The sequence below is a fragment of the Marmota marmota genome, unplaced genomic scaffold, assembly GCF_001458135.2.
Source record: "Marmota marmota marmota unplaced genomic scaffold, marMar, whole genome shotgun sequence".
NCBI lineage: Eukaryota > Metazoa > Chordata > Mammalia > Rodentia > Sciuridae > Marmota > Marmota marmota.
In genome coordinates this window covers 25774049-25801055 of record NW_026000005.1, presented here as the reverse complement: position 1 = coordinate 25801055, position 27007 = coordinate 25774049, and the positions used below count along the sequence as shown (strand labels likewise).

At 35.9% G+C, this 27007-nt stretch overlaps 1 protein-coding gene and 1 pseudogene across 3 annotated transcripts; one reads left to right on the top strand and one right to left on the bottom strand.

The window, feature by feature from the left end:
• Nucleotides 1-176: 176 nt before the first annotated feature.
• On the bottom strand, nucleotides 177-26955 carry Fastkd2 (FAST kinase domains 2). Of its 3 annotated transcripts, none has more exons than XM_048808405.1 (12): nucleotides 26865-26955; nucleotides 25375-26210; nucleotides 22503-22606; nucleotides 21626-21734; nucleotides 21251-21374; nucleotides 20831-20970; nucleotides 19195-19367; nucleotides 7917-8080; nucleotides 6361-6576; nucleotides 5928-6012; nucleotides 3518-3632; nucleotides 177-2427 (listed from the first exon to the last, which is right to left on the bottom strand). In XM_048808405.1, exons 2-12 carry the CDS (start codon nucleotides 26110-26112, stop codon nucleotides 2308-2310), a joined length of 2088 nt encoding a protein of 695 aa, XP_048664362.1. In that variant the 5' UTR covers nucleotides 26113-26210; nucleotides 26865-26955; the 3' UTR covers nucleotides 177-2307. The 3 variants fall into 3 exon arrangements, with proteins under 3 accessions (XP_048664362.1, XP_015336793.1, XP_015336792.1); XM_015481307.2 differs by having other exon boundaries at nucleotides 25375-26176; nucleotides 26780-26952; XM_015481306.2 differs by having other exon boundaries at nucleotides 26780-26951.
• On the top strand, nucleotides 14412-14897 carry LOC107138642 (annotated as a pseudogene).
• Nucleotides 26956-27007: the final 52 nt, after the last annotated feature.

Below are 27007 nucleotides of genomic sequence, written 5' to 3'. Positions count from 1 at the left end.
AATAGAACCCCAAATGCTCTACAGCTAGTACTATGGAAATACTATCTTTTTTCCATGTGTGCCACAGACTTGTGGTTTCCAGGGGACTTTTTAAAGATGAGGGATATGTTAATTATCTTGATTGTCGTGATAGTTTCCTAGGCATATGTATGTATATCAAAATTTATCAAATTGTGTACCTTAAATATAAGTTTATTGTATGTCAATTATACTTTAATAAAGCCATTTTTAAAAAACATGGAAGGAAAAAAAACCCACAAAGTACATTCCAGAAAGGTTGTTTACATTCCACTAGTAGCATATGCAAGTGCTTACATCATTACACCTTCATTAGCACGGCAATTCTTAAAAGAAAACCAAAATAGTAATTTGAAAGGCAAAAATATCTCAGATGTTTGTATGTGCACATATTTACTAGTAGACTGCAACTGTTTCTTGTTGAACAGCTCTCTGCCCATTGTTCTTTCATTGCCACAAAAGGAAGAATGCTAACATTAGTGATGTAGTCAAAGGGAAATGTCTTCTCATCTGCTATGTCAATCAGTTCAAACTCAAAGAAAATTACTACTCCAAATGGCAGTTTAAGTATTCATAAATTTGTCCAATTCTCTGAATATGAGTCATAATTAACCTCTAGAAGAAACTGATACACACTTAACATTTAAAGAATGAACCCTAGTTTCTCTAATAACAGAATATTCTCACCTCATTCTGAAACTTATAAAGGTTAAATCACTTGGCTAAAACTAGACGATGTCCAATTTGGAACCAGAATCCAGTCCACTTGGGATGAATAGCCCTGAAATAGGAAGATGCAGAAATCAATGGCATAGCTGAAACTTCTGAAAGATAAAATTCTTTGAGCCTTAACTTCTTCATCTATAAAATGAAGGAGGTCACTAAATGACCACTGAGCTTCTTTTTAGATCTAACCTTTCCTAAATGCAGGCTGCATTAAGTTGATAAAACCCAACAGCTATTGTCTTATTGCTGCAGTTTTATTTTATTGCCAGCCTGGGGAATCCTCAACTACTTTTCCTGTAAGTCCATGTCAGCTCACATTCAAACCTTAGCCCTGACCAACTATCTGTGTAGCCTTGGTAAATAACTTATCCTCATTCTAGAGATGAAGAAATGAAAGCCCAGAGAGAATCCTGAGAGCCGATATACCTTAAAAGGCTAAGACAACAGAGAAACTACACATGAATACTGAGCAGTGCCCAGTACCTAGTAAGATGTCTAGGAACTACAAGTCTTCTGTATTTGTTGGTAGAATAATACCAGTTTACATGAAACCCATACTGCAAGCTCCACAAGTGCCCCGGCCTATTCACCACCATATCCCCAAAAACTCAAATACTGGGTAGACAAGTACAGAAAAAAATATTTCAACTGCAACAAATATTTGAACAAGAGACTAAATAGACACAATTGAAAAAATAGTACTCAGGTCTGATTCACAACACACTTCAGCTATATATTTAATTTAAAAGATCTCATAAAATGATGGGAGAGGTAAAGAGGAAGAAAATAAGAGAAAGGAATAACATAAACAATGGCAAGGTATTAGCAAATATGCCATCTACGTACTATCTCATCTGTGTTTCTCCACCTGCAGCACTGGTTGCAAAGGCAAATGCCATCCTTATCATTTTTAACATGCTGCCTCACTAGTTAACATCTTCTACAACTTGAGTACCAAGACCAATTGCTATCTGGCCAACACTTGATTTGGAGGTATAACTCCATGTCATAGAACAGTGATAGCAGAAGTACGTATTCACAGATTTCAAACACAAAGACACATCAACTTGCCTATGACCCATCAAGACCAACTAAGAAACAAATTTTTTCAAATATTAAAGCTGGGGAGAAAAAAATGAAACCTACAGCTCTTGAATTTGTCAAATATCTGTATAGTAGAGGGAACGGGTGTTGGGAAAATGATCCTTCTGGAATTTTTTCAATATATTCTAAGGTACCAGTAATCAACACTTCTGTCATTCTTAAAATTAACTTGAAGAAATGAAGCAACATTTTCTGTCAGATAAATTTCATTGATAACTGAATTTCAGTCTTTTTTTTTTAAAGAGAGAGAGAGAGAGAATTTTTAATATTTATTTTCCAGATATCGGCGGACACAACATCTTTGTTTGTATGTGGTGCTGAGGATCGAACCCAGGCCGCACGCATGCCAGGCGAGCGTGCTACCGCTTGAGCCACATCCCCAGCCCCGAATTTCAGTCTTTATTAAAGTTATTTTTATAAATGCATATGTCCTAATATGAAAAGGTTGACTTTTTAACTTTAATATGTGCTTTGCAAATTTGCATCAGCAGAAGGAAGGGCTTCAACTGAATAAATTTTAGTCTTCAAAAATGTGACCGCATCTTCCATCTTTAGTTTTTCCAACTCCCACTTGTTGACCTTAACAGAGAAAGAAGAAAATAGTCAGTTTATGAAAAGATAACACACATACACAGAGGAAAAAAACTAATGTAGGGATCAAACATATTAAAGTCAACTGCTTTTTAAAAGCAGTTACCTTACAATTACTCATACTTTAAAGGCCAAATGAGATGATAAGCTCAGAATGAGTAAAGATATAACAGTAAAAATTATAAAAATTTTAAAGGCCCTCTAAATGTATAAAAATTACTTTCTAGGGGGAAATCTTCCTTAGAATGTATATCACCAGTATGAAAAACAAAATCTTAAATAGTAGTACATCAAAATAAAGAGGCTATCTTAATCTCAGTAATCTGGACAATCTGCCCCTGGATACTAAAGTATGATAATGGAGGATCAAATGTTTACACTTTACATTTTGTATAGGACAAAACGAGTTGCACTGAGATGGATTCCAAGATTATCATAAATTTATTTGCAGGATTCTTGCTACAGACAGAAACGTTTGCAGAGGCTGTTAAAGAAAAGCTGTGTTGCTTGGGATCAAAGGGAAGCATGAGAGGGAAGAAGAGGAACCATCATCCCCAAGCTATCCAGGAAACAAGCACTCTCCAACAGCCTCACTGGCCAGGGAAAGCAGAGCTTTAATATTTTTTCTTCCCTGTTCAAGGTAATTGAGAAACTGAAAATGGTTTCATGTGTCTTCAATTATATAAGAAAAGATATTACTTTCTTATCAAAAAATGATAGTAATCAGCTGAGTAGAAGCCAAGTAATGTATTAGAAATGTTCTTATTAAAAAAAAAAAAAAAAACAGTGGGCTGTGGTTGTGGCTCAGTGGTGGAGTGCTCACGTAGCATGTGTGAAGCACTGGGTTCAATCCCCAACACCACATAAAAATAAATAAATAAATAAATAGAATAAAGCTTTGTGTCCATCTACAACTAAAAAAAAAATATTAAAAAATAAAACAAGCAACTAAAGTACTTATTCTAATAATGCTCACAATTTCTCTATAGAGTCCTAATAATCAACTTCACCAATCCTGGTAGCTGTTAGAATGTATAACAGTAATTAAAGAGTGTTTCATATGCATTTTTTTGCTTACCAAGATTACATGAAAACCCAGTGCATTCAAATGACGCATTTTCACAGCAAAGAATCCTCTGGGGTGGTTTGAATCCAAACAATAAACAGATCTAGGAACACACAGCACAGCTACTCTGAAAACAAAAATAAACAATATGAGAACAGTTATAGAGACCACCATTTACAATCCTGCTGCCTTGATGCTCTTTGGGGGTTTCTAAGTGGAGCTCTTCACTCACCACAGTCCTTACCATTCCCTACAACCTTAGTCCTTCACCTCTTTCCGTTACTTGCTACAAAATACAAAGATTACTTTGTAAACTAAAACCTTATCATTAATATATAACAAAGTTATCCCTCAGCCATCTTTAAGGATGGCTATTTTTTTGAAGTAGAAACTTTTCAGATATAAAAGCACTCTTTTTTAAGGGTTTCCTGTGTGCTAATCTCTGATCTGAATACAATTATCCAGTAGAAGCTCTGGTGGAGGTTAACACCAATGGTAATGCTCTTCTTGTACATACTTCACATACTCTAAAGAGCAATATTTAAAAACCACAACTTAGGGAACAAACACAAAGAAATCCCTAAGAGAAAGGAAAGACTTTTTTAAAAAACGTAAAATGTGTAATTGTAACAAAAATGTGCAAGGTGTCACTTAATTTTTTCATTGTTCTTTGCATTTTGGAAATGAGTAATGAGTTCATTAGGAGGGGGAAAAATGGGAGAGGAAAAAAAAAAGACATTAAGACTATTGTCTTCTCTACCCTGGCTGCTAAAAGAGAAATTTCATATTTTTAAAGAAATGTTTGCTTCTTCTCTTCTCAGTACTTCATGCTGAGAACTATATTATTTTATTATATAAGAACAATGATATACCTAAAACAAAAAAATGACCTGTGACTAGGATTAGAGAGTATTAATGGTTTGGATATGTGGTACCTCCCAAAGTTCCTATGTTAATATAGAAATATGCAGATTTAAATGATTAGATTAACCAATCCATTCTAGTTTGAATGAATTGACTGGGTAATCTTTAGGTAGAAGAGGCATGACTAGCAGGGTGGGTCACTGAGGGAGTGCCCTGCAAAGGTTCATTTTCCCTGAAGCCCCTTCCCCTTTCTCTCTCTGCTTCCCATCTGTCATGTCTTGAGCAGATCTCCTGTACCACCTCCTTCCACCATGATGTTCTGCCTCACCTTGGAGATCCAGAATAATGATTTGGCAGACCATGGACCAAATCATTGACATCATAAACTGAAATAAACGTTTGCTTTTCTAAGTTGTTCTGGTCAGGTATTTTGATCACAGCAATGCTAAACTGACTAACACCAAGAGAAAGCCTTTTTTGAGCAGATGGTAACAAGGGCAGGGAAGACAGCACATGAAAAAATGGTCCAGAAATAGCCAAATGAATTCAGAAAGGGAAAACTTACAGAACTTCATGTGAATGGAAAGGAATGGGTAGATAAGAATTTGAATCCCTGAAGATTTATTTTGCACCTTCCTCTTTAATATTTATGTACCTATCCAATAGAATAACAGGATATTTAAATTCTACAGGGTTGACATTCATATCTGACTCATCTTTGTGTGCCCCACGGGGCCTAACAGAGATTTTCCACAAAGGCTGACTGAATAGGGGTGTGTGTGTGCAATGATCCCATGATCACATACATCTGCTGACCAGGCAAGGCATTCCCTCATGATATGGCATCATAATTTTCCCAAAGGTACTCTATTTATAATGTGTGAGTCAAAGGAACAACTTATGATTACCTTCAATGGGCTCTGCTTCGTATACAACACAGCTTAATTAAGAAGTTAAGGTTTCTCTACTTTTGAAAAGGTCTTGGTGATACAGCAAAATATTTAGTAGGTATTTGATTTTTGCAGAAGCTTCAAGTATCTATAGTCATTATTATTATCTTCTCAGAAGTTTATACTGCAGTGATAGTTTCAATTATTTTAGCTTCAGAACATTTTTTTTTAAATGTCTATTTTGGTAAGTGACCGAACTCCAGTCCACTGTATTCAACAAAATGCAAACATTTGCACCTAAGCAACAAATTTAAGGCTAAGAAGTCCCATGATACATTGCAGGCTCCATACAAATGTAAGGTCTTGGTATTATGCTATTTCACATGAAGTCTTTCGGAATTAAGATTTAAATTCAGAAAGTCCACCAAATGAGCCAGGCGCAGTAGTGCACACCTGTAATCCCAGCAGCTGAGCCAGGAGGATCATGAGTTCAAAGCCAACCTCAGCAAAAGCGAGGGGCTAAGCAACTCAGTAAGACCCTGTCTCTAAATAAAATACAAAATAAGGCTGAAGATGTGACTCAGTAGTGGAGTGCCCCTTAGATCAATCCCTGATACCCTCATCCCCCCCAAAAAAGAAAATCCAGCAAATGAGTATTGGTAAGCAACCTTTGCATATTTGTAGCAGAAGTCACATCAATGTCAGAAAATGAAAGCACTTGGCTCCTGTTAGTATCCATTCTGATTTCAAAATCTGAAAGAAAAATTTTGATATTAATGTTTCAACATTGCTCAAAGTGATTTTCTGTTTGAAAATGTGTCTAACACTAATAATATCATTAATGATAATGATAGCTAAACATATTGAGAGCTAGCCATGTGCCAAACACTAATCCGGAGACTTTGTAAAATTTCCTTTATTGGCCACAAGAATCTTATGAGATGGGTACTATTATTATTGTGCTTTTGCAGATAAGTAAGACACAGATCAAGAATCAAAGGCAGATCCAAAGGCAACACTACACTGCACTGGACATGCTGCAGTAAACTCCCCAACCTCTGAAAGAAAATAAATAAAATTAAATAAAGAAACTTCTCATACCAATATGATAATTATGTGGCAACTGCACATCTTTGGAGAAGTATCCTTCACCACCTAGAAGGCTAGTTAGTGCCTCTGTAATCTCTGCATTTGGGCGTGGTGGTGGTGATGGCTGCTGTGGTAGTGAAATGTCTATGGCCTTCTGATAAGGAGTGTCATCCAGTTTTAAACAAGTATCAACAATGTGAAGCTTATGAACATTCCTCTCAATGTCACCTAGAAAGAAAGAAAGAAAGAAAGGAAATGCATCATTATGAAAAATATTAATGCCACATTTTAAAAATTACACTGCATCTATATTTGTAATCAGCTTTCTTATTATAAGAACTCTATCAATGTTGCCCTACTTTCCATGGCCTGGACCAGTGCCCTGTTCCTGTCCATGTTTTAGGCCTTAAAATATCTTTAGAAGTGATTTAGTCTAAATTCCTCATTTTATAGAGGCAATATCCAAGAATGTTAAAAGAAGCCTCATGTGTAATTAAAGGCAAAGTTGGGACTAGAATGAAGGTTCCCCTGGCTTTAAGGCTGTTTCTTAAATATACTATTTAAAAAATCAGCACATGGTATTGACCCTTCACAACTCAATTTTGGGATTTTCATAACATTGTTTTTAAAAGGATTGCAACTAACTTATTCTCAGATACATCATCAAGTTTTGTATGTCTATCCAGATATTTATTTTCTTTATTTAAAAGCCAACAATTAATTTGGTTCTAATAAATAAATTCGCTAATTTGACAGCTATTTAGTTATTTATTCTAACAGGCTGTGTCCTCATTACAGGTCACAAGTAACCAAGTGTTTACAGCTATAAGGATTGACTTAAGTGGCTTTAAATGTGACATGTACAGATTAGGAAATGCAAACACCTCTGATCTAGGCATAAAGAACAATTGGAACATTTAGCCTTTGTATAAAAGCATACAGTGTAAACAAAAAAGTGTAATGCTGATTGAGCTTGGATCTTTAATGTCCCCAAAGGCTACATGCTAAAGGACTAGAGGTCATCCTGTGGTGCTACTGAAAGGCAGTGGAACCTCTAGGAGGCAGAGTCTAGTGGAAGGAAGTTAGAGCACTGGGGGTGCCCTTGAAGGTCACTGGCACTCTGGCCCCTTCCTCCCTCCCTCTCTCTCCTGCCTGGCTGTCATGAGGTAAGCAGCCTTCTCCATCATGTGTTCCCATCATGATGTACCATGCTGCCACAGGCCAAAGGGACACAGCCCAGCAATCATGGACTGAAAACTCTCAAACAGGACCAAAATAAATATCTCCTCCTTATAAGTTGATCTTCTTAAGTCTTTTTGTCACGGGATGGAAAGCTGACTAACACAATGATGCCATCCTTTTTCTTCTCTTCTATACACAGCCCCTGTCACTACAGGAGGCTCAGTGGGTTTGCTGATTTGAGCACTGACCTTTAACTTCACCATTATCAGTCCTTTCCTCAGAAACATCTGTTCTGCACATTTAACTCTGACTGAAACCCCATTTGGAATCACAAGGTAGACAGTGGTAGTGCCTTCTTTCAGTCACTATTCGCAACAACGTCCTACCTGATGTCAGCAGCTCATTGATCACATTCTTTTGGAGAAGCTGGTTAACAGGGGCCAAAGGGAAATAATTAATCACACAAAATGAACATATTGCATTCAGAAGGTTTTCAGAAGAGATGTGATGAAGACAGCCGGTCACAGCACTAGCCATAATTTCCAGGAACCTTTTGGGGAACAAAGAAAAACCAGATTTCAAATATACATAGAAGACACGGTTATGGAAAACCTAATTAGCTCTATAGAACCAGCATCCTTTAGAAATCCAAAGTAAAGAGAAAAAAGCGGGCTTGTAAATAAGTTTTTACACACAGTTTGGGACAGGCTGCTCTCTCACAGAGTATGTATCAACTTGCTGTTGCTATTGTCTTGCACAAAAAGTGTTTTACACGCTTTCATTTAATTCCTATTAAAACTCTATGGGCTATTATTACTATTACCCTCATAATAAAGATGAGTAAACAGGCTCAAAGAAGTTGAGGAACTAGCAGTATATGAACAAACAGCCAAGAAGTAGCAAAGACAATATCAGAACCTAAATTGTCAAGATCCACAGCCTTTTAATCATTATATTATATTTTCTTTAAGGTTGGACCATCACTGCAATTTTGTAATCAATTAAAATTCCCTAGCTATCAAGTTTTCTTTCTTGAGTTTAAAACCTGAGAAAATATTCTGGGTTAAAAGAACTGTAAACTAAGTTTACCACTCAGAGCTAATATTATACAGTATAACAAAGAATTTTAGCATCGACTCAGAGAGGAAAGATCAAACTTCGGTGAGGTTATTTACCCAGAATGATAATACTAATAAATGGCACAGATATTCTTTGAGCCCAGGTCAGTCTGACTCTCAGGGAATCTTTTATTTGTATCATTATGTAAGAAAAAAATAAAATACATAGAAAGTACTGTGATAGTACAAAGGAAAAAAAAGTAGAGTAGCATTTGGGAGAATTTGAACAGGTACAAAGATGAGAAAAGGGAAGATCAATTGAATGGAGCCCTGAAAATGTATGCTAGTTCAGTGTCAGTGAATAACTAATGAGAGGAAAGCACAGAGTAGGGATTCTTACAATAAGAGCAAATATGCCTAATTAACAATGCAACTGAAGGGCAAATGTTTAAGATCAACTGAGAGATCCCACAGACCCAGCTGATTGGGTCCAGGAGGAAGGGAGGCCTGGTAGGCTAGGAGAGCTATAGGTGTTACAACAAGACAGAGAAATTAAACAGATCTTATAGAAAAAAATGAGATATCATTATTAAACTGATGGCTGATTTCACTTGGATTGTGCAATCCAAAGACAGGTAGGACAGGGTAGGGCCACAGATGATGAAATCTGGAGACTGGGTGGTGATTACCTCTGCATCTTGTCTCCCTCTTTCCTCACCTGTACCCTATGCTTTCACAGCCCCAAGCTGTGTGCTGCTTCCTCACATGTTCTGCTGTTTCTTTCAGTTCTTGCAAACACAGTGCCTTCTACTCAGCATGTCCTTTCCTGCTTCTCTTCCCCTATGATCTCCTATACATCTGGCTTTTAAGACCAGCTCAGACACCATCTCTTCCTGGCAGCACTGAGTACACATTTCCTGTATGCATCTCTATCACTCTATTTTTCATGCTATATTTAACTGCCAATTTAGATGTCCAATTTATCTATTACACCGAATCCTCTGGTGAGAATGACTATCTTATTTATCTTTTTGCCTAACTATCCAGGTGCTTGGTAAACATTTAATGGCTAAATGAATAAATAAACTAGAAGAAGAGACAGAGGAGGAGCACATTAGTAGACAAGGATGAGTCAATAATTATGAGCTCACTTCCAGAGTTACTGAAACTTGAGACACTTCAAGATGTACAGTGAAGACATACAAACCCCAGAGATAGGTTTGGAACTCAGAGTACACTAACAACCAGAGATGCAAATCTGGGATTATCCATAGGGTGGTAAATGCAGATCAAAAGAGAAGAATCCAAAGGATCAAAACGACACGGTATAAGTGGTAAATGTTTTCTTTCTTGAGTTTCAAACCCGAGAAAATATTCTGGATCGAATACATCCCTTCCTCCAATAAAATGATTAATGTACACAAAAAGGGCATTCATTATGCTAAGCCAAATTTGGCACCACCGTCTGACCCAATTCCTCTCTTCTAGTCAATGTCTTTCCAAATGCTTAGCATTACGCCGCTTCCATAGCTTTGCCACCCCTGTCACTATCTATTCTCTTTCCTTCATAAAGCATTCATTTGGTACCCGGCACCTATTGCCTTCCTCTGGATAAACAAGATGTGTCCTCCTAACTAGACTAAGAAGGAAATGCAAACTTCTTTTTTATGTCCTCAGAGTAGAAAACTCAGGCAACTACACATTCATGAGCATTCAGGGTGACTGACTAACCTCGATCTATCAGCCACACTTTGGCTGTCCCCTTTCTCCAGAGAAGAAATATTGAGATGGGAGACTAAGGGTGAGATCAATCTCAGCCCTATGGACACTTAACTGGATGGCTCCTTGGTGTAAGAGGAGGTCTATCCTGTGCAGAGCAAGACGTCAGTAGCATCCCTGGCCTCTACCCATTAGAGACTTCCTCCAGTCATGATAACAAAATGTCAAAAAATGTCTCCAGCACTGTTCAATATTCCTTTGGAGGCAAAACCACTTCTAGTTAAGAACTATGAGGTTAAATAAAGGCAGAGCAGACAGACAAAAGGGCAATATTTATAATTTGCTTCCTGTACTAATTCTGTTCCTGCTGTTTTATTGAGTTTCCTGGCTTTTTTTAAACCTCTATTATTCTCCCTCTATTTCCAATATAAAATTTTATTGGACAAAGTTATCTCTTGGGCTGTCTAGAGTCAGCTAAAGAAACTCCCTAAATGGCCTGTGCTTGTTTTCTAATCCCAAAGAATTTGTGGAACTGTTTCTGGAGTTTTAATTACCACTTAGCTGGATACCGTTCATCTGAAATGTCTACGAGGTCGCCAGGAGCCAGCCTCATAAGAAAACGGAGCAGGGAAGTAGATGAAGGATGAATCTGGGTGAAGTTCAAGACAACAGGAACCGGGGTCTGACTCTAGAGTGCTTGCCAACTGAGAAGCAGAGGCAGATTAATTGACAAACAACTATAACTATGTGGTCAAGGCTCTAAGAGATCTGTATGAGACATGGCAAGCATCCGGGCTCTGAAGGAGACAATTAGGAAAGCACACAAAACGTGGTCTGAGCTGAATTTGTCCACTTGCTATAGAGCATGGTGGCCAGTTGCTTTTTAGGTGGCTCAGTATGACTCTGTTGATTATCTGCCCACATCAGGTAGATATCTGTCCCAAACCCGGCTGGATTTTGTGGGTAAATTTGAATAAGAAAAAAACAACATGATAGAAGACAGTTGTAATCAAGCCAGATGATGGCAAAGGGATGGACTGTGAATACTGCCATGAAGACTTTCAGAACTGCGGTAGTGTGTTCCTCCAAGAGCTGTGACCTAAACTCTACTTTAATTTTTAATCTAAAGATTACTTTGGATATTGGCCAAATTATATTCTTATGTTGTGGACATGTATGAATATGTAACCAATCCCACCATTATGCACAATTATAATGCACCAATTGAAAAATGTGGAAAGAGAAAAAATAAAGATTACTTTGTGCCAGGGAATAAGAACCTGGCATGGATTTTCAAAATGACCCAATGCAACTACAAGTAACTCAAGCCCATTTTAATAATGAATAAATCAAAGCACAGATAAATAACTTGTCAAAAGTCAAGTAGTTTCTGAACAGCAGAGCTAGGATTCAAACATAAGAAAGCTATCTATGCTTTTAATCAATCTTCTAACAGATGACATTTTATATACATATCTAGTTTTTAATGACTCCTAACTGTTCCAGAGAGAAAGAAAGATCTAAAGGAAGAAAAGCAAAGGCATAGAACAACTTGTAGAACCTAAGAAATTGTTACATGTTTGTGGTTAAAATAAAAAGAAGACAATGCAGTAGCACAGACCAAATAAACTATAGTGGAGTGAGTCAGCAAGATAGCAGAATAAAAAAGTCCAGCCCTAACTGCCCCACAGAAAAAATGATTTAACAAAAATATATAGATCAGAAAGCCCTTATGAGGCTTTATGGAAGTCCAGAATCCAGTTAAGACGTTGCAGTATTTCAGATGCACACAAAACCAAGAATTGCTGCATGGACACAGATAAGGAGAGCAATTTCTTTGCATGCCACCCCTCCTGCCAGTGGGCACAGCTCAGCAGCATAAGAGATTATCTTGGCCTGCAACTACTCCCATGGAGCAAAGAGTGGTGCATGCACTGAATGTGCTGGACTTTTAGCATATGGACCAAGGGACTGGTTTCTGTTTGGTCTCATGTGAGGTACTGATGGAACCAGACAGTTCAGATGCCTTAAGGCAATTAAGAACAAAGGAAAAAGGGTACGTGACTTTCTACACCCAGCACACCTCCACAAGATTGAGAGAAGGTGCAGAAGACAGGGCTTCATTCCAGGGAGCAAGGGAGAGGAATGGAGCATGGCTTCAACCTCACAGCTTTCAGTATGCTGAGGGGTCAGTTTCTATCTGCCTCGCATCTCCATGCCAATACAACAAGCACAATTCAGAAGCCAAGGAGAAATTAAGAAGAAAGGAAAAGGGATTGGTAGTTTGCAGCAGGCAACACAACTCTCCAAGATTAGGAAAAGGGCTCATCTCAAAGCTACTCCACAAGAGACAGGAAAGGAATAAGGTATACCTCCAATGTTCTAGCCTGCTGGTCAGCAGACACTAGAGGAAGGAAGAGATCATGGCTTCCTAAAAACAGTGGAACTAATAACTATTTCTAATTAGGAATCTATGAGTACAGAGAAAAGGTTGGTGATGCTCCATATTCTGTATCTGGACTGGTAAGGGTCTTTCCTTGACAAAGCCAGTCTGTAAAGACAGGAAGATGCAGTTGTTTCTTGAAATGTGTAGACATGGGTGCACAGCTATGAGGCACAGAAAGAATCAGAAACATGGCAACAATCAGAGGAGCACAAAAAATCTCCAGTAATCAACCCCAAAGAAATGGATATTCATTAGCTAACTCACAAAGCATACAAGATAATTGTCTTAGAGAAGTTCAGTAAATTTCAAGAGGACACAGACAAGTAAATAAAATCAGGAAAATGATACATGAACAATATGAGGACATCAACAAAGAGATAATAAACCACAAAAATAAAGCCAAAGAGAATTCTAGACCTGAAGACCATAACACCAATGACATGATTCCCTGGCTGCCAAGCCGCACAGCCAGTCTGCTGGACCCTGCTGAGCAGTGGCAGCAGAGTGGTAAAACAGTGAAGAGGCAGTCCAGGTGGACAGCAGCAAAGCAAGCACAGTCTGCAGCTGTGTGGGGCCTGCCATATAGGTAAAGCAGTCCTGAAGTACTGCAAGCCAAGGTAGGCTGACTTGTCACCCTTTGAAGGTCAGGCCTGGGCATGACATGATGCCTACTACAGAGGGCCACTTCATGCAGCACAGCATCGAACTGCTAGCATAGACCATTCCATGACCTCAACCTTCCTAACCTGTGGTAAGAAAATGGCAGTGGGGCAGGCCTGAATGGAAACCGGGACTCAAGAATTGACTAATAGTGTTAATGTTTCCAAATCCTAATTAACATAAATTTGAACCAATAGCAATGGTATTGGTATTGAACCAATAGCATTCTTTCAAACTCTAATTAGCATAAGCTTAGACCAATAGCAGTTACCCAGTGCTATATAAAACCCCTAGACTAGCACTTGTGGGAGAAAAACTGCTATTGGGTCCTCTCTTGCATTGTAAGAGTTTTGTTTCTATATCCTACTCTTACACTCACTTATCCTAGTCTGTGGATTTCATTCTCTGAATTCATGAGACAAGAATCCAGAAAGAATTAGAAATTGATGGTGAGCTGCTGGGTTCTGTTACAACACTGGACGGCATGACCCACCATTAAAAGCAGCAACACTACTCAGCTGCAGAGGCCTGCAACTTTATGCAGACCCCACCCACCAGCAGAATCAGAGAAACTCTGTTCCCACCTGCCAGCAGCTGCAGGGAATCAAACCTCTGGTTTCACCTATACTGAAAACATTCACTAGAGAGCTGAAAGCACATTTGAGCACAAAGAAAAACATCAGCTAATCCAAACACAGGTCATTTGAAATTCTCTAATCAAAAGGGCGGGAGAATAAAAAAGTGTTAAGAAAGTCTAAAGGACTTATGGGACATCATCAAGCACACCACATTTGTATTTAAAGAGTTTCAGAAGAGAGAGGGAGGAGCCAGAAGTTCATTTAAAGGAACAGTACCCAAAACCCCTCAAATCCTGGGGAGAATAATGGATGTCCACACTCAAAAAGCCCAAATGCCTCCATTGGACAAACCCAAAGAAATCTATATCAAGACACAATGTAATCAGATTATCAAAAGTCATAGGCATGCGTACCACCATGATGGTGCTGAAAGCTAAGAAGGAAGCTCCTGCCCCTCCCAAAGCTGAAGCTAAAACAAAAGTTTTGAAGGCCGAGAAGGCAGTGTTGAAGGGTGTCCATAGCCATAAAAAGAAGATGATCCAGAAGTCACCTACCTTCCGGCAACCCAAGACAATATGGCTCCGGAGGCAGCCAAAACATCCTCCGAAGAGCGCCCCCAGAAGAAACAAGCTTAACCACTATGCCATCATCAAGTTCCCCTTGACCACAGAGCCAGCCATGAAGAAGACAGAAGACAACAACACACTGTATTCATTGTGGATGTCAAGACCAACAAACACCAGATCAAACAAGCTATAAAGAAGATCTGACATTGATCTGGCCAAGGTTAACACCCTGATCAGGCCTGATGGAGAGAAGAAGGCATATGTGTGACTGGCTCCTAATTATGATGCTTTGGACGTTGCCAAAAAATTGGGATCGTCTAAACAGAGTCCAGCTGTCTAATTCTAAATATACCCTTTTTTTTCAACATTAAAAAAAAACAAACCTCAAAAGGCAAAGACAGAATTTTGAAAGAAGCAAGAGAAGAGTGTATCACCATATACATATATATGGGAACCTCCATAGCACTATCAGAGATTTCTCAGCAAAACCCTGCAGGCCGAATGAAGTGGGATAATATATTCAAAGTGCCAACCAAAAACCAACTATTCTTGGGACAATATCCCAACTATCCTTGGGATAACAGCCCTTCAAAAATGAAGGAGAGACAAAGACTTTCCAACAAATGAAAGCTGAGGGAAAATATCATCACTATGCTTGCCATACATAAATGCTAAAGGGCATTTTTCTAGTTGAAATGAAATGACACAAAATAGAAATACAAAAGTATATGAAAGTTGCTGGACTACAGGGTACATGCCTGTGATCCTAGCAACTCAGGAGGCTGAGACAAAAGAATAATAGGTTCAAGGCCCACCTGAGCAACTTAATGAGACCCTGTCTCAAAATAAAAAAATAAAAAAGGTCTCAGAATAAAAGCTCAGTAGTAAAGTGCCCCTCAGTTCAATCCTCAGTACCACAAAAAGGAAAACTATATACATATATATGAAAGTAGAAAACTCACCAAAGGTAAATATATAAAAATATAGAAGACTATAATACTGTAATGAATAGTATGTAAACCACTTTTAATTCTAGTGTAAAAGTTAAAGAATGAAAGTATTAAGAGTACTATAATTATAAAAATATATTAATAGAATCCTACTAAATTGAAACATCAGTGGGGGGGAAGTGTACAGTCTTTGTATGTGATTAAAGCTACCATCTTATATACATTGCTACAGTGATGTTTTATGTAAGACCTATAGTAGCCAGAAATAAAATACCTATCAAGAATACACAAAAGAAAAAAAAAGAATAATAGCACATATCCAATTATAAAGGAAGACAGCAAGAAAGGAAAAAAGAAAAAGAATTACAAAATGGAAAATAATTAAATGACAATAGTAAGTCCTTCTCTTAATAATTAATTAAATATAAATGTATTAGACTTCCCAATAAAAAGACTAAAGTAGCTAAATGGACTAAAAAAATAAAAAATTAAAAAAAACCCAGAACCCAAATATATGCAGCAAACAAGAAACTCATTTTAGATTTAAGAACACAAATAATCAGAAAACAGACCGGGAAAAATATATTCCATGCAACAATAGACAAATAAGAGCAGGGGTAGCCACATTTGTATCAGACAAAATAGATTTTCAGTTAAAACCTCTCATAATAGACTAAGAAGGTTATCATATAATGATAAAAGGGTTAGTTCATCATGAAAATACACCAATTATAAAATATATGGATTCAACATCAGAGCACCCACCTATAAAGCAAAAACTGACAGATCTGAAAGGAGTAATAGACTGCAGCATAATAACCTTACTTTGAATAATGGACAGAACATCCAGAAAGAAAAGCAACAAGGACATAAAGAACTTGAACAATGCTATAGATTAAATGAGCATAACAAATACATATAGAACATATAGCACCAGAGTACATTTTCTCAAGTGCACACAGAACATTCTTAAGGACAGTTCAAGTGTTATATCACAAAAAAAAAGTCTTAAGAAATTTATGAAAACTGAAATCATATCAGGATCTCCTTTTAAACCACAATGGGATAAAAATCATAAATTGGTAACAGAAAGAAATTCACAAATATGTGAAAATCATACAATATACTCTTGAACAACTAACTAGTGGGTCAAAGAAGAAATCAAAAGGAAAATCAGAAAATATTTCAACAAAAACATGAACACAAAAAAATTATGGGATGCAGAAAAAGTACTATAAAAAAGGAAGCAATAAATGCCTACTAAAGAAAAGAAAGAGCTCAAACAATTTGAATTTATACCTCAAAAAACTTAAAAAAAAAAGAACAAACTAAGTTTACAATTAGCAGAATTAAGATTATAATAGAAATAAAGAATAGAAAAAAAGTTGCAAACCTAAGACTTGGTTTCTTGAAGAGGTTAACAAAATTGACAAACCCCTAAGGAGACTAGCAGGAGAAAAGAAAAGAAGATTCAAATGAATAAAATCAGTTTTGAACAAAGAGATATTATAACTAATGTCACAGAAATAATAAGATCATAAAAGATTACTACAAAAAATTACATGACAACAAATTGGATAATCAAGAAGAAATAGATGAATTCCTAGAAATATATAAAAAGTCTAAACAGGCCAATAAGGAATAAGAAGACTGAATTAGTAATCAAAACCTCAACAGGACTGGGGTGTAGTTCAGTGGCAGAGCACTTGCCTACCATGAGTGAGGCCCTGGGTCTAATTCTCAGCACCACAAAAATAAAAGAAAACAATGAAAAAGCCAGGACTAGAATGGCTTCACTGATGAATACTACCAAATATTGAGAGAAGAATTAATACCAGTCCTTCTTAAATTCATCCAAACATTTGAAGAAGGGGGAACATTTCTAAATTCATGAGATCAGCATTACCCTCACACCAAAGCCAGACAAACAGCTCTACAAAAAAATCACAGGTCAATATCTTTGATGAATATAAATGCAAAAGTCCTCAACAAAATACCAGCCAACCAAATTCAACAGCACATTACAAGTTCGTATACTACAAGCAAGATTTATCTAGGTATGCAAGGTTGGTTCAACATACATAATCAATTAATGTGATACACCAAATTAACAGCGTGAAGGATAAATATCATATAATCATCTTAATAAAGAAAAGAGTTTGAAAAAAAAAATGAACAGTCTTTTGTGATAAAAGATCTCAGCAAATTAAGCATGGAAGGAATATATCTCAACATAATAAAGGTCATATATGAAAAGCCCATAGCTAACATCATATTCAATGGTGAAAAACTAAAATCTTCTCCTTAAGATCAGAAACAGGACAAGAATGCCTACTTGGAGCAATTAGGTTAAATAAATAAATAGGAAAAAAAAAGAAAAGAAGGAAGCATTCACCTAAGAAAAGAAGTATTTGCTTTATTCCCATACAATGAACTATCCCCCAAAAAATATATATATATATGTATGTGTGTGTGTGTGTGTGTATGTGTGTGTGTGTGTGTGTGTGTGTGTGTGTATATATATATATATATATATATATATATATCAATATATATATATATATCAATTCCATTTATAATAGCATAAAAAAAGAATAAAATATTTAGGAATAAGACTAATCAGGCAAGTTAAAGACTTATGCACTAAAAACTACAAAACTTTGATGAATTAAAGACAACACAAATAAATAGACATCTCATGTTCATGGATTGTAAGACAATATTTTTAAAACGTCCATACTATTTCAACATGATCTACAGATACAATGCAATCTCCATCAAAACTCCAACAGCAGTTTTTACGGAAGGAGAAAAATATAACCTTAAAATTCATATGGGAGTCACAAACTTGTCAAAGCAATTTTGGTAAAGAAAAACTAAGCTGGAACCGTAACATTTTTTGGATTCAAAATATATTACAAATCTACATTAATTTTAAAAAACAGTGTGGTATTGGCATAAAAACAGACAAGGGTGACTAGAATGAACAATGGAAAAAGCATAGTCGCTTCAATAAAAGTGATGGGAAAACCGATATCCACATTCAAAATAATAAAATTAGACCTTTATCTTACACTATTCACAAGAGTTGACTCAAAATGGATTAATAGTTTAACCTAAAATCTGAAACTCTAAAACTTGTAGGAGGAAACATGACAGGAAAAGCTTTATGACACTGGTATAGGCAATGATGCTCTGGCTATGATACCAAAAGTACAAACAACAAAAGCAAAAACAGACAAGGAAGTCTTCTGCATAGCAAAAGAAACAATCAACAGAATCAAAAGGCAATCTATAGAGGGAGAAAATATATCTGATAGGGGGTTAATAATAATAATTAAAAATTCCCAATTTCTCAATCAAGCTTTAAAAAAATGAACTATGAATTTAGGAGCTGAAGGGATAAACTGAGAGTTCAAAATGAAAACTCCAATATTGAATGAACAAATATAAAGAACCAAGAAACAAACAAAATAAAGAACAACAAAAATAAAACAAAATTCTGTTTAACTTCATAATTGAGTAAGAAATACTAGGTTTAATCTCTTGACATGGATGATGGCTGTTATCCAACATATCCTGTATAAGGATATGTTCCTTTATAGTAACTGATTAAACATTTGGTTGGCAATCTTTTCTGTAAGTATGCAATATGACAAAAAAGAGATAAAAAGAAAAAGTACATACTCTCTGTCCTGGGAATCACAGAAATGATTGAGAGAAGAATATACATGAAGAATAGAGACAATGCTCCTCAAGCATAAGAATGAAGGATCCTCTACTATTTTCTTCATAAACAAGTCCATCAATCCAACATGTCGAAATCCAAAGTTTTCAAATAAAAGGAGGAGAAAAAGAACCTTAAAAAGAATTGAGGAGAAACTCCTTAATTAATAGGCACATTATGCTACTAGTAATTTTTTAATCTCAAAAAAAAAAAAAAATCAGAAATGTGCTGTCACACAGAATACTCCCTAAAAAGGAAAAATTATCTTTTCCTCATAAAATCTGTTTCATTAGTTGTTGAATGAGATATCAAGTTAATAAGCAATCTCTTTTTATAAGTTGAGAATTAGGGCATACAATGATTTCTTTACTTCTTATTCCATTTAAAAATAAATTCTTTCCAACATGTATTTCATACTACTGATCTGAAAATTACTTTTAAATACACCTTTTCTAGAGCTTTTCAAAATGACCAACTCAATCTTGAACTGCTCCCACTTCCAAACCTAAATAATTCCTAGTTTCTAATACATGTGATAACTAAAAAATTTCTAAATTTAATAGTAATTTCTAAAAGAATGGAGCAATATTATTAAAATAAAATTTCCAGTTTGCCTCCAATTTCTTTTTTGGTCTTTATCACAATAATTACTTCTCTTTCTGAAATCAGTTTCATAGTAAATTCCATATTCATCTTACTCTCCAAAGTAAATTGAACCTTGTGGTCCACTATAGTTACCACCTACTTCACTGGAAAAAGGAATTTCTGCTAGTTTGATTTATTTAGATGTGTATGTTATCAAACACTTAAATTGAAACTTTTACTCAGAAAGAAACAATGGACATCATCACTAAGTAATAACATTTTATTCTTCAAAAACTACATACCTGTCATAGTACCCATCTCTATGTTTCAAAATCTAACAAGGAAGATGTATAAACAATGCCAAGTATCTAACTAAAGTACCATACAACCTTTTGAAAACCAAATAGAAGAGAAAACTTTGGACTTTTAGATTTTTGTTTCATATAGAAATAAGATTAAAAGATTGAACAGGAGGGGTAGAGTTGAAGCTAAGTGGTGGAGCACTTGCCTTGCACATATGAGTCACTAGGTTTTCTCCTCAGCACAACACAAAAATAAATAAATAAAATAAAGGTATCGTGTACATCTACAATTAAAAAATAAACTATTAAAAAAAAAAAAAAGATTCAACAGGAGCAGCTCAGGAGGCTGAGGTAGGAGGATCCTGAGTTCAAAGCCAGCCAGCCTCAGCAACTTAGCAAGGACCTAAACAATTTAGTGAGACCCAGTCTCCAAATTAAAAAAATTATAAAAAGAGCTAGGGATATAGTAAAGCACCCCCGGATTCAATCCCTGGTACCAAAAAAAAAAAAAAAGATTGAACAGTATATTAACAAATAACTGCTAGACAGAAATAATAAAGAGCTTATTTTTCAGAAGTCTATTTAGCACTGAAATATTTTGATATCTTAAATGGTAAAAAAGCAGAAAGAGAAATACTTAAAATGCTAAATAAACTAATATTCTTCTCAAAATTTTCTGAAGTTTATTCTCAACTGATAATATACTCACTTGTTTTAATTTCCAGATTTCAAAAGTTGTAGCCACATAATCTGCTATTCCCTTGAAGAGATCTAAATTCTGGTATCGGAGGTCTTTGCAGGACTGCAATATGCTGATCAATATTTTAAAAGGACATCCATGGATATTATCTTTAAGAATGAGTTAAATAAACAACCAAAATTACCAGTTTTGGATATAAGATTCACAATGCTCAATACTTTTGTTTCTTTAGGAAAAAAACAGCAAAAAAAAAAAAAAAAAACAGCAATGTATTTTGTCAAAAAACAACACTACAACAAAAATAAAGTTTAAATATAACCATATCATCATATTTTCTTCATACCAACATAAAGTTTTAAAAACATAACACATATAAAACAGTGGGTAAAATGCTACAAATCATAAAAAAAAAAAAAAAATTCCTCTTACCTAGGACCATCTTACTGCATTCATTCAGGAGTATAACAGAACGGTGATTCATAGCAGCTAATACCTCAAACATGCGTTGGCTATTCAAAACAGAAAATCTGTCTAATTCTTTCAAGGCTTTCATCTAAAAAAATAATAATAATAAGTTCATATTTAATTTATCATTTGTAGAAAAATAAACTTTTATTTTTAAATAAAAAGGATGAAGTTTAGAAAAAATAACTCAAATAGACAAGTAAATATGTTAATTCACTTTAGCAAAGCCAAACTCAAACGCACAGCCATGTCTTCCTAAAAAATTGACTTTAGGAAGTGATAGCAGATCATAAGACTTTTCTCAAATCTTACCCTTCTAGAGAAAATTCAGCTATTTACCTCCAATTTCCTTTTAAGAGCAACTGGTGTATCCTTTCCAATATATTTCATCACAGTTTGTAAAGTAAAGACATGTTCTATTTTCCAAACCTGCTGATCAACTAGTATCCTATAATTAAACACAATAAAAGTTATAATCCTAGAATCTTCAAACCAGAACAGAAATCTTAAAATTTCATTTGGTCGAGCTCTCCCTTCCCACAGGCAAGAAACATGAAGCCCATAGACATGAATCTGTCTATGAGAGTGTAAGTAGTTAGTAAAAGATCTAGAACCAGTCTAGCCCCACTTCCTCTCACATTATTACGCTCTTTAGTAATGAGCAAATCACATCAGGAGATTATACTGGGATATCCTAGGAATAGCCAACAAAGATATAAAATTAACTATTATACTCAATAATCTATGCCATTAGATCAGTTGCATCGATTTTATAAATCCCCTTTCAAGCTGAGTCAATGTCATGTAACCCCTACACAGTGCCCAAATAACCATTCTGAATTGAATATACATGTCAATCTTCCCCATTCCAATTTGGTACTGTTTTTTCATTTTTCATTTTTTCAGTCTTTTTGTAGTGCTGGAGATAGAACTTACTACTAAGCAAGCACTCTACTTTCTTTTAAAATACATTAATTTAGAATTCAGTGTTGCCCACAATTTTTTATATGGTAAACCCTTAAAAAAAAAAACAGGTATTATTTCTAACTTTATTTCATACAAAGTCAGGATTTTAAGTTCAATAAAGAAGTAAAGACTTTACCAACAGTACCTTCCCTCCCTCTATTCTCCTGCTCATTTTCATCTCAATTTTTAATTTCCAGTGTAAGAGGAAGAACAGAGAAACCACATGAAGAAAGCATAAGTGAATTCTCACCGCAATCCTGCTCGAAGAACATGCACATTCTTGCATGGTTTCATTGCCTCTAAAATAGTTGACAAAATGGAAAGACATCTCTCATCACACTCATTGATACGTTCCTATTGAAATATAATTAAAAAACACTAAAGATGATGAGCACATAGTAGACTATCCCTGTCAAGCAAAACCACTGACCTGATGTCTTTATAAAGGATTAAGTGCAAAACTGAGTCAATATAGTCAGTCAATAATAAACAACTTCTCTGGGAAAGAAGACATCATACTTAAGTGAATTTACCAAATAATAGATGCATATTCTTTTATGCATCCATACATTTTTATATTTAATTAAATGACAAGTTCTATCAAACATTATTTTTACCTCTTCTTAGGACCCAAGACTATCATGAAGGCAATATGATACAGTAATATAAGACCTACTGAAGTACACAGAGCAACTTTCTCCTTCCTAAAGACCCTTAGGAGGCTGTGTTCTTATAATTTATCTATCCTTTCCAGAGTATCTTTCCTGAACCTATTAACTTCAGTTGTAAATCTCCTGCCACATTTTACTACTGCTATCTGGGTCTCAGGGAGCCCAGGCTCCAAGAATCCTTCCTTGAGGTTTCTTTATTTAGGGTACTAATTTTGATTCCAGAAATGGCAGTGAGCATAATTTGGAAAACGAATAGTAAGAAAAAAGTTTACCTGGTACTCCACAATTTAATCACAACTACTCTATACACCTCATAAGGTTAATTATGATCACATTTGAGGAAATCAGGACAAAAGGGGTACACTCTTTGCTAAAATTACATCACTAATCAGTTATAATGTATTGAGTCAGAACCAGATAATGATAAAAATGAATAAGTCTGAAAGGAAAAAAAGATTTTGTTACCATGAGACAATCTGTGGTACTCCATCAGTACCTGCTCTGAAAGGAAAGTCTATCTGGCTGTGAATGAAGGGCAAAGTCATTGATGGCAGTGAGACATAATCATACACACAGATATTCTGACTCCAAATATCCATTGCTTCTACTTCACCAGTGTAAATGCAATGCTGATGTGAATACCTGTCCAAGATCTAGTACCAGTAAGAGGATCACTGACTAGGTAGGGTGATTTATTATAATCACTTTTAAGTAACTACACAAGAAACTAATATATAATCTACCAAATAAGCATGGATATTCTGTGGCTGAAATGAATAAATATATATATATATATATAAACACAAAATTAAAATTAGTTCTTAATTGCAGACATAAGGAAATCACAGTAATGTAGAAAGTTAAAGTTAAAAACTCTCATACACCTATGAACCTAATTCTTGAATTCCACAGCTAGATAACATATGTGTCAAATTATCTTCAAGAACTTCTTTCTTTAAAATAAACATTATTTTATTACTATAATTTCAGTTTAGAAGTCTGAGGTGTTTACAAATGATTAAATGATTATTTTAATGAGCTAATCCTTCCTGACATCTGGTCAATGACATCAAGCAGAACACTGACACCCTTGTTTGAAACCAAAAGTTCCCCTATCCAATTTCATCCTTCCTTCCAATGCATTTTCCACTAATTCAGAGACTGAAATACAAATCTGAGCATGTCAGCCTTTGGTTTAAAATTCTTCAATGAATTCCCATTGCCTAAAAGATAAATATAAACCCCTGAAGCAGGCATAAAAGGTTCTTTACAACTTTGCTCTTATTTCTTCCTAGCCTCATGTTCTACTACCAAGCTACTTGCTGCCCCGACTATCCCGCTTGACCACAATGGGCACAACTTACTTCCCATCCATTCAAACACACAGCCACATCATTCTGTACTTCAACAGGATGGTCATCCCTTCAACTGCTGGTCATCCCTTGGTCTCAGCTTAGGCATAATTTCTAACTGGGCTTGAATCCCAATTCTACCATGGATTAGGTATTCATTCAATCAGTACCTTACCAAGTATAGGTACTGCATCCTTAACCCAAATATCTGAAACTTAAACATTGGCACTAAAATTTTTGGATTTTGGAGCATTTCAGATGTTGGGTTAAAATGGTCAAAGTTCAAGTAGTAAAGTCTACGCAAATACTTCAAAATCTGAAAACTCCAAAATCGGAAGCACTTCTAATTCCAAGCATTTCAAGTAATGGATACTCAATCTGTACCTAAAGATATGGACAGTAACAGGTACATGTCTTGGCCACATAATTAACCTAAGTTTCAGTTTCCTAATCATTAATGAGAGTAATAATACCTATGTTAAAGGGCTATACTAAGGATTACATGGGACGATTCTGTATTTAAATTTTATACCCTGCTTCAAACACTGATCCATCTCATCTTACCATCATGAAGACAAACTAGATTGAAAACTTATGTTATACCCTCTCATAAAACATATTTTTTTTTTTATTTCTCTGAGAGCTGTATACGGTCAGCATTCTGTTTACAATTGTATTCCCAAGTGTTCAGAACAGTTAGAAAACACCTTAATATCACTGGGGCTGGTTCCTCATCCTCAAAATAACATTGATCCCATAAGGTTAAGAGGATTAAATAAATTATATAAGTAAAAGGGAAAGATGCTCAAAAAACATCAGTTCCCTTCCCTTCTCTCCTTCCTTCAACCACTCAACCTTTCTTTGTAAATCTTGCATCTCTCCCCATTTTAACCTATTCACAACACTGGAGAAAGTAAAGGGGGCAGACTTTCACAAGATTTCCACATCAAAAGAAATGACCTAACTTAAGGTCTCTAAAAAAGAAATGCAAAAATAAATGATTGATCTCTTTTGGTAGCTACACATCAATTTCCCTCCCCATTCTTTTGAGATATGATAAACTGAGTAAAAACACATTTAAGTCGCCCTTAAATTTTACCTGGATAAACCTCAGCAACGTCTGTACCAGAAGAGTATTCTGAGGGACTCCAAGCTTCACTATGGCATGAAGACTGAACAGTAGGTGGTCATAGTGCATAATCTTGGCTTCTCTTATCGTTTGTTCACACAGCTGGTTAAACGCAGGGTGATTAAACATCAACTGCTTTTCAAAGTGTTTCTGGTCATCGGACATCCTTTTGGCAATTGTCCACATTGCTGACAAATAGTTACTACTAGGAAATGTAGGTGCTTTGGAAAATATATCTAAAACATCACACAGAGAATTACATTCCTCAGACAGTTTTCTAAAGGTCACAGGGGTTGGTTTTGTTCCCTTGGTGAACATATCTTCACCAGAGGCCTCATGATGGAAGTTTACTTTCTTCAATCCATTATCAGATGTACCAACAGAGACAAGAGAATGTGTTGAGTCAACGGATAAGCTTCTAGAACAAAGTAGTCTGTCAACTTTAAAGACAGTGACATTGCTTAGGTCTTTTGTTTGAAAGCCACTATATCCTGATTTTAAAATGAATGGACCCTGAAAGAGATATCTAATGGATGTTTGCATTCTATCATGAAAGTCATTTAACAGAGGGTTTCTTAGCTTCTGGTTTGAATGAGCATTTTTTGGTGTGCGAAATCCCAAAGAATACTGCCTCAAAGTTCTGCTTTTTGGAACTGAAGTACTGAGTTGTCTGAGGTTCCATAGAAAGGAACTTGTTTTGTTGTTCATTTTGCTATCCACTGAAACACTTTCAAATGGGTTTGAAGTTGCCAGTATAAAACAAAAGTCACTCCTATTAGTGAAAGAGAACACACGCTGTCATTTTCCTGTAAGGAACAGAGTAAAGGAAGAAAGAAAAATTAAACCAATCTTTTATTTAAATAAACACAATACATTTAACAGAGGCTAAGGTGGGAACCTACCAATCCAACAGATTTACATTTAAAAGGTAAAACTAGTTCACCAATACAGGCGTCCCCCATTTTTACCACAATGTGTGCATTGTTTTAAAGTACTCAGGGTCAACCACTTTAGAAACAATTCTTGCAAAAACTAGCTTGAAAAGAAACAGAAAAAAAAGAAGACGAAAAAAGATTTCAGATGAAAAGTTCTTCCATAAAGCTTCCTCTGCGGAAGAAATTTTTGTTAGTACTGCCTTTGAAATATCTTCAATGGAAATAAAAAGTTTAACTTTGATGGATACTTTCCAACATGATGCTTTAGCAACGACAGAACACGGACTGTTAATAATACTGACTTGGACAAGTTGGACTTGCTCGGGACAGGAAGCAGGAAACAAAAATGATGTGCCCCACGCTTGCAAGATGTCACTCACCGGACCCCACAACCCCGTGTCAATGTGCTCCTGCAGCTGGGACACCCAGCACTAACCTACCTCCTTAAACACTGCCGGGGCTACTCCTCAGACCTTTCTTCGTAGGGCAAAAAAGTCTAGGGTGTTATACTGCCGGTGGCCCCACCTGTGCTCGTCCTCCAGTCACCTTATAGCAGAACCCGTGCCACTATCCGGAGGCCGCCATGACAACTTTGCCGACAAGCGCGCGGATCGCGAGATTTTACGGATTCCCTTACAGGTCAAAAAGGATATGTTCCTGGCGGTTGC

Excerpts from the sequence above, each read along its gene's own strand:
- Fastkd2 (XM_048808405.1), bottom strand. The coding sequence starts at position 26,112 with ATGAACAACAAAACAAGTTCCTTTCTATGGAACCTCAGACAACTCAGT. Across the intron at positions 20,971-21,250 it reads ATGCAGTAAGATGGTCCTAG|ATAATATCCATGGATGTCCT; the intron begins GTAAGAGGAATT and ends TCATTCTTAAAG. Across the intron at positions 8,081-19,194 it reads TGTGATTCCCAGGACAGAGA|GTTCCTGGAAATTATGGCTA; the intron begins GTATGTACTTTT and ends GTTCCCCAAAAG.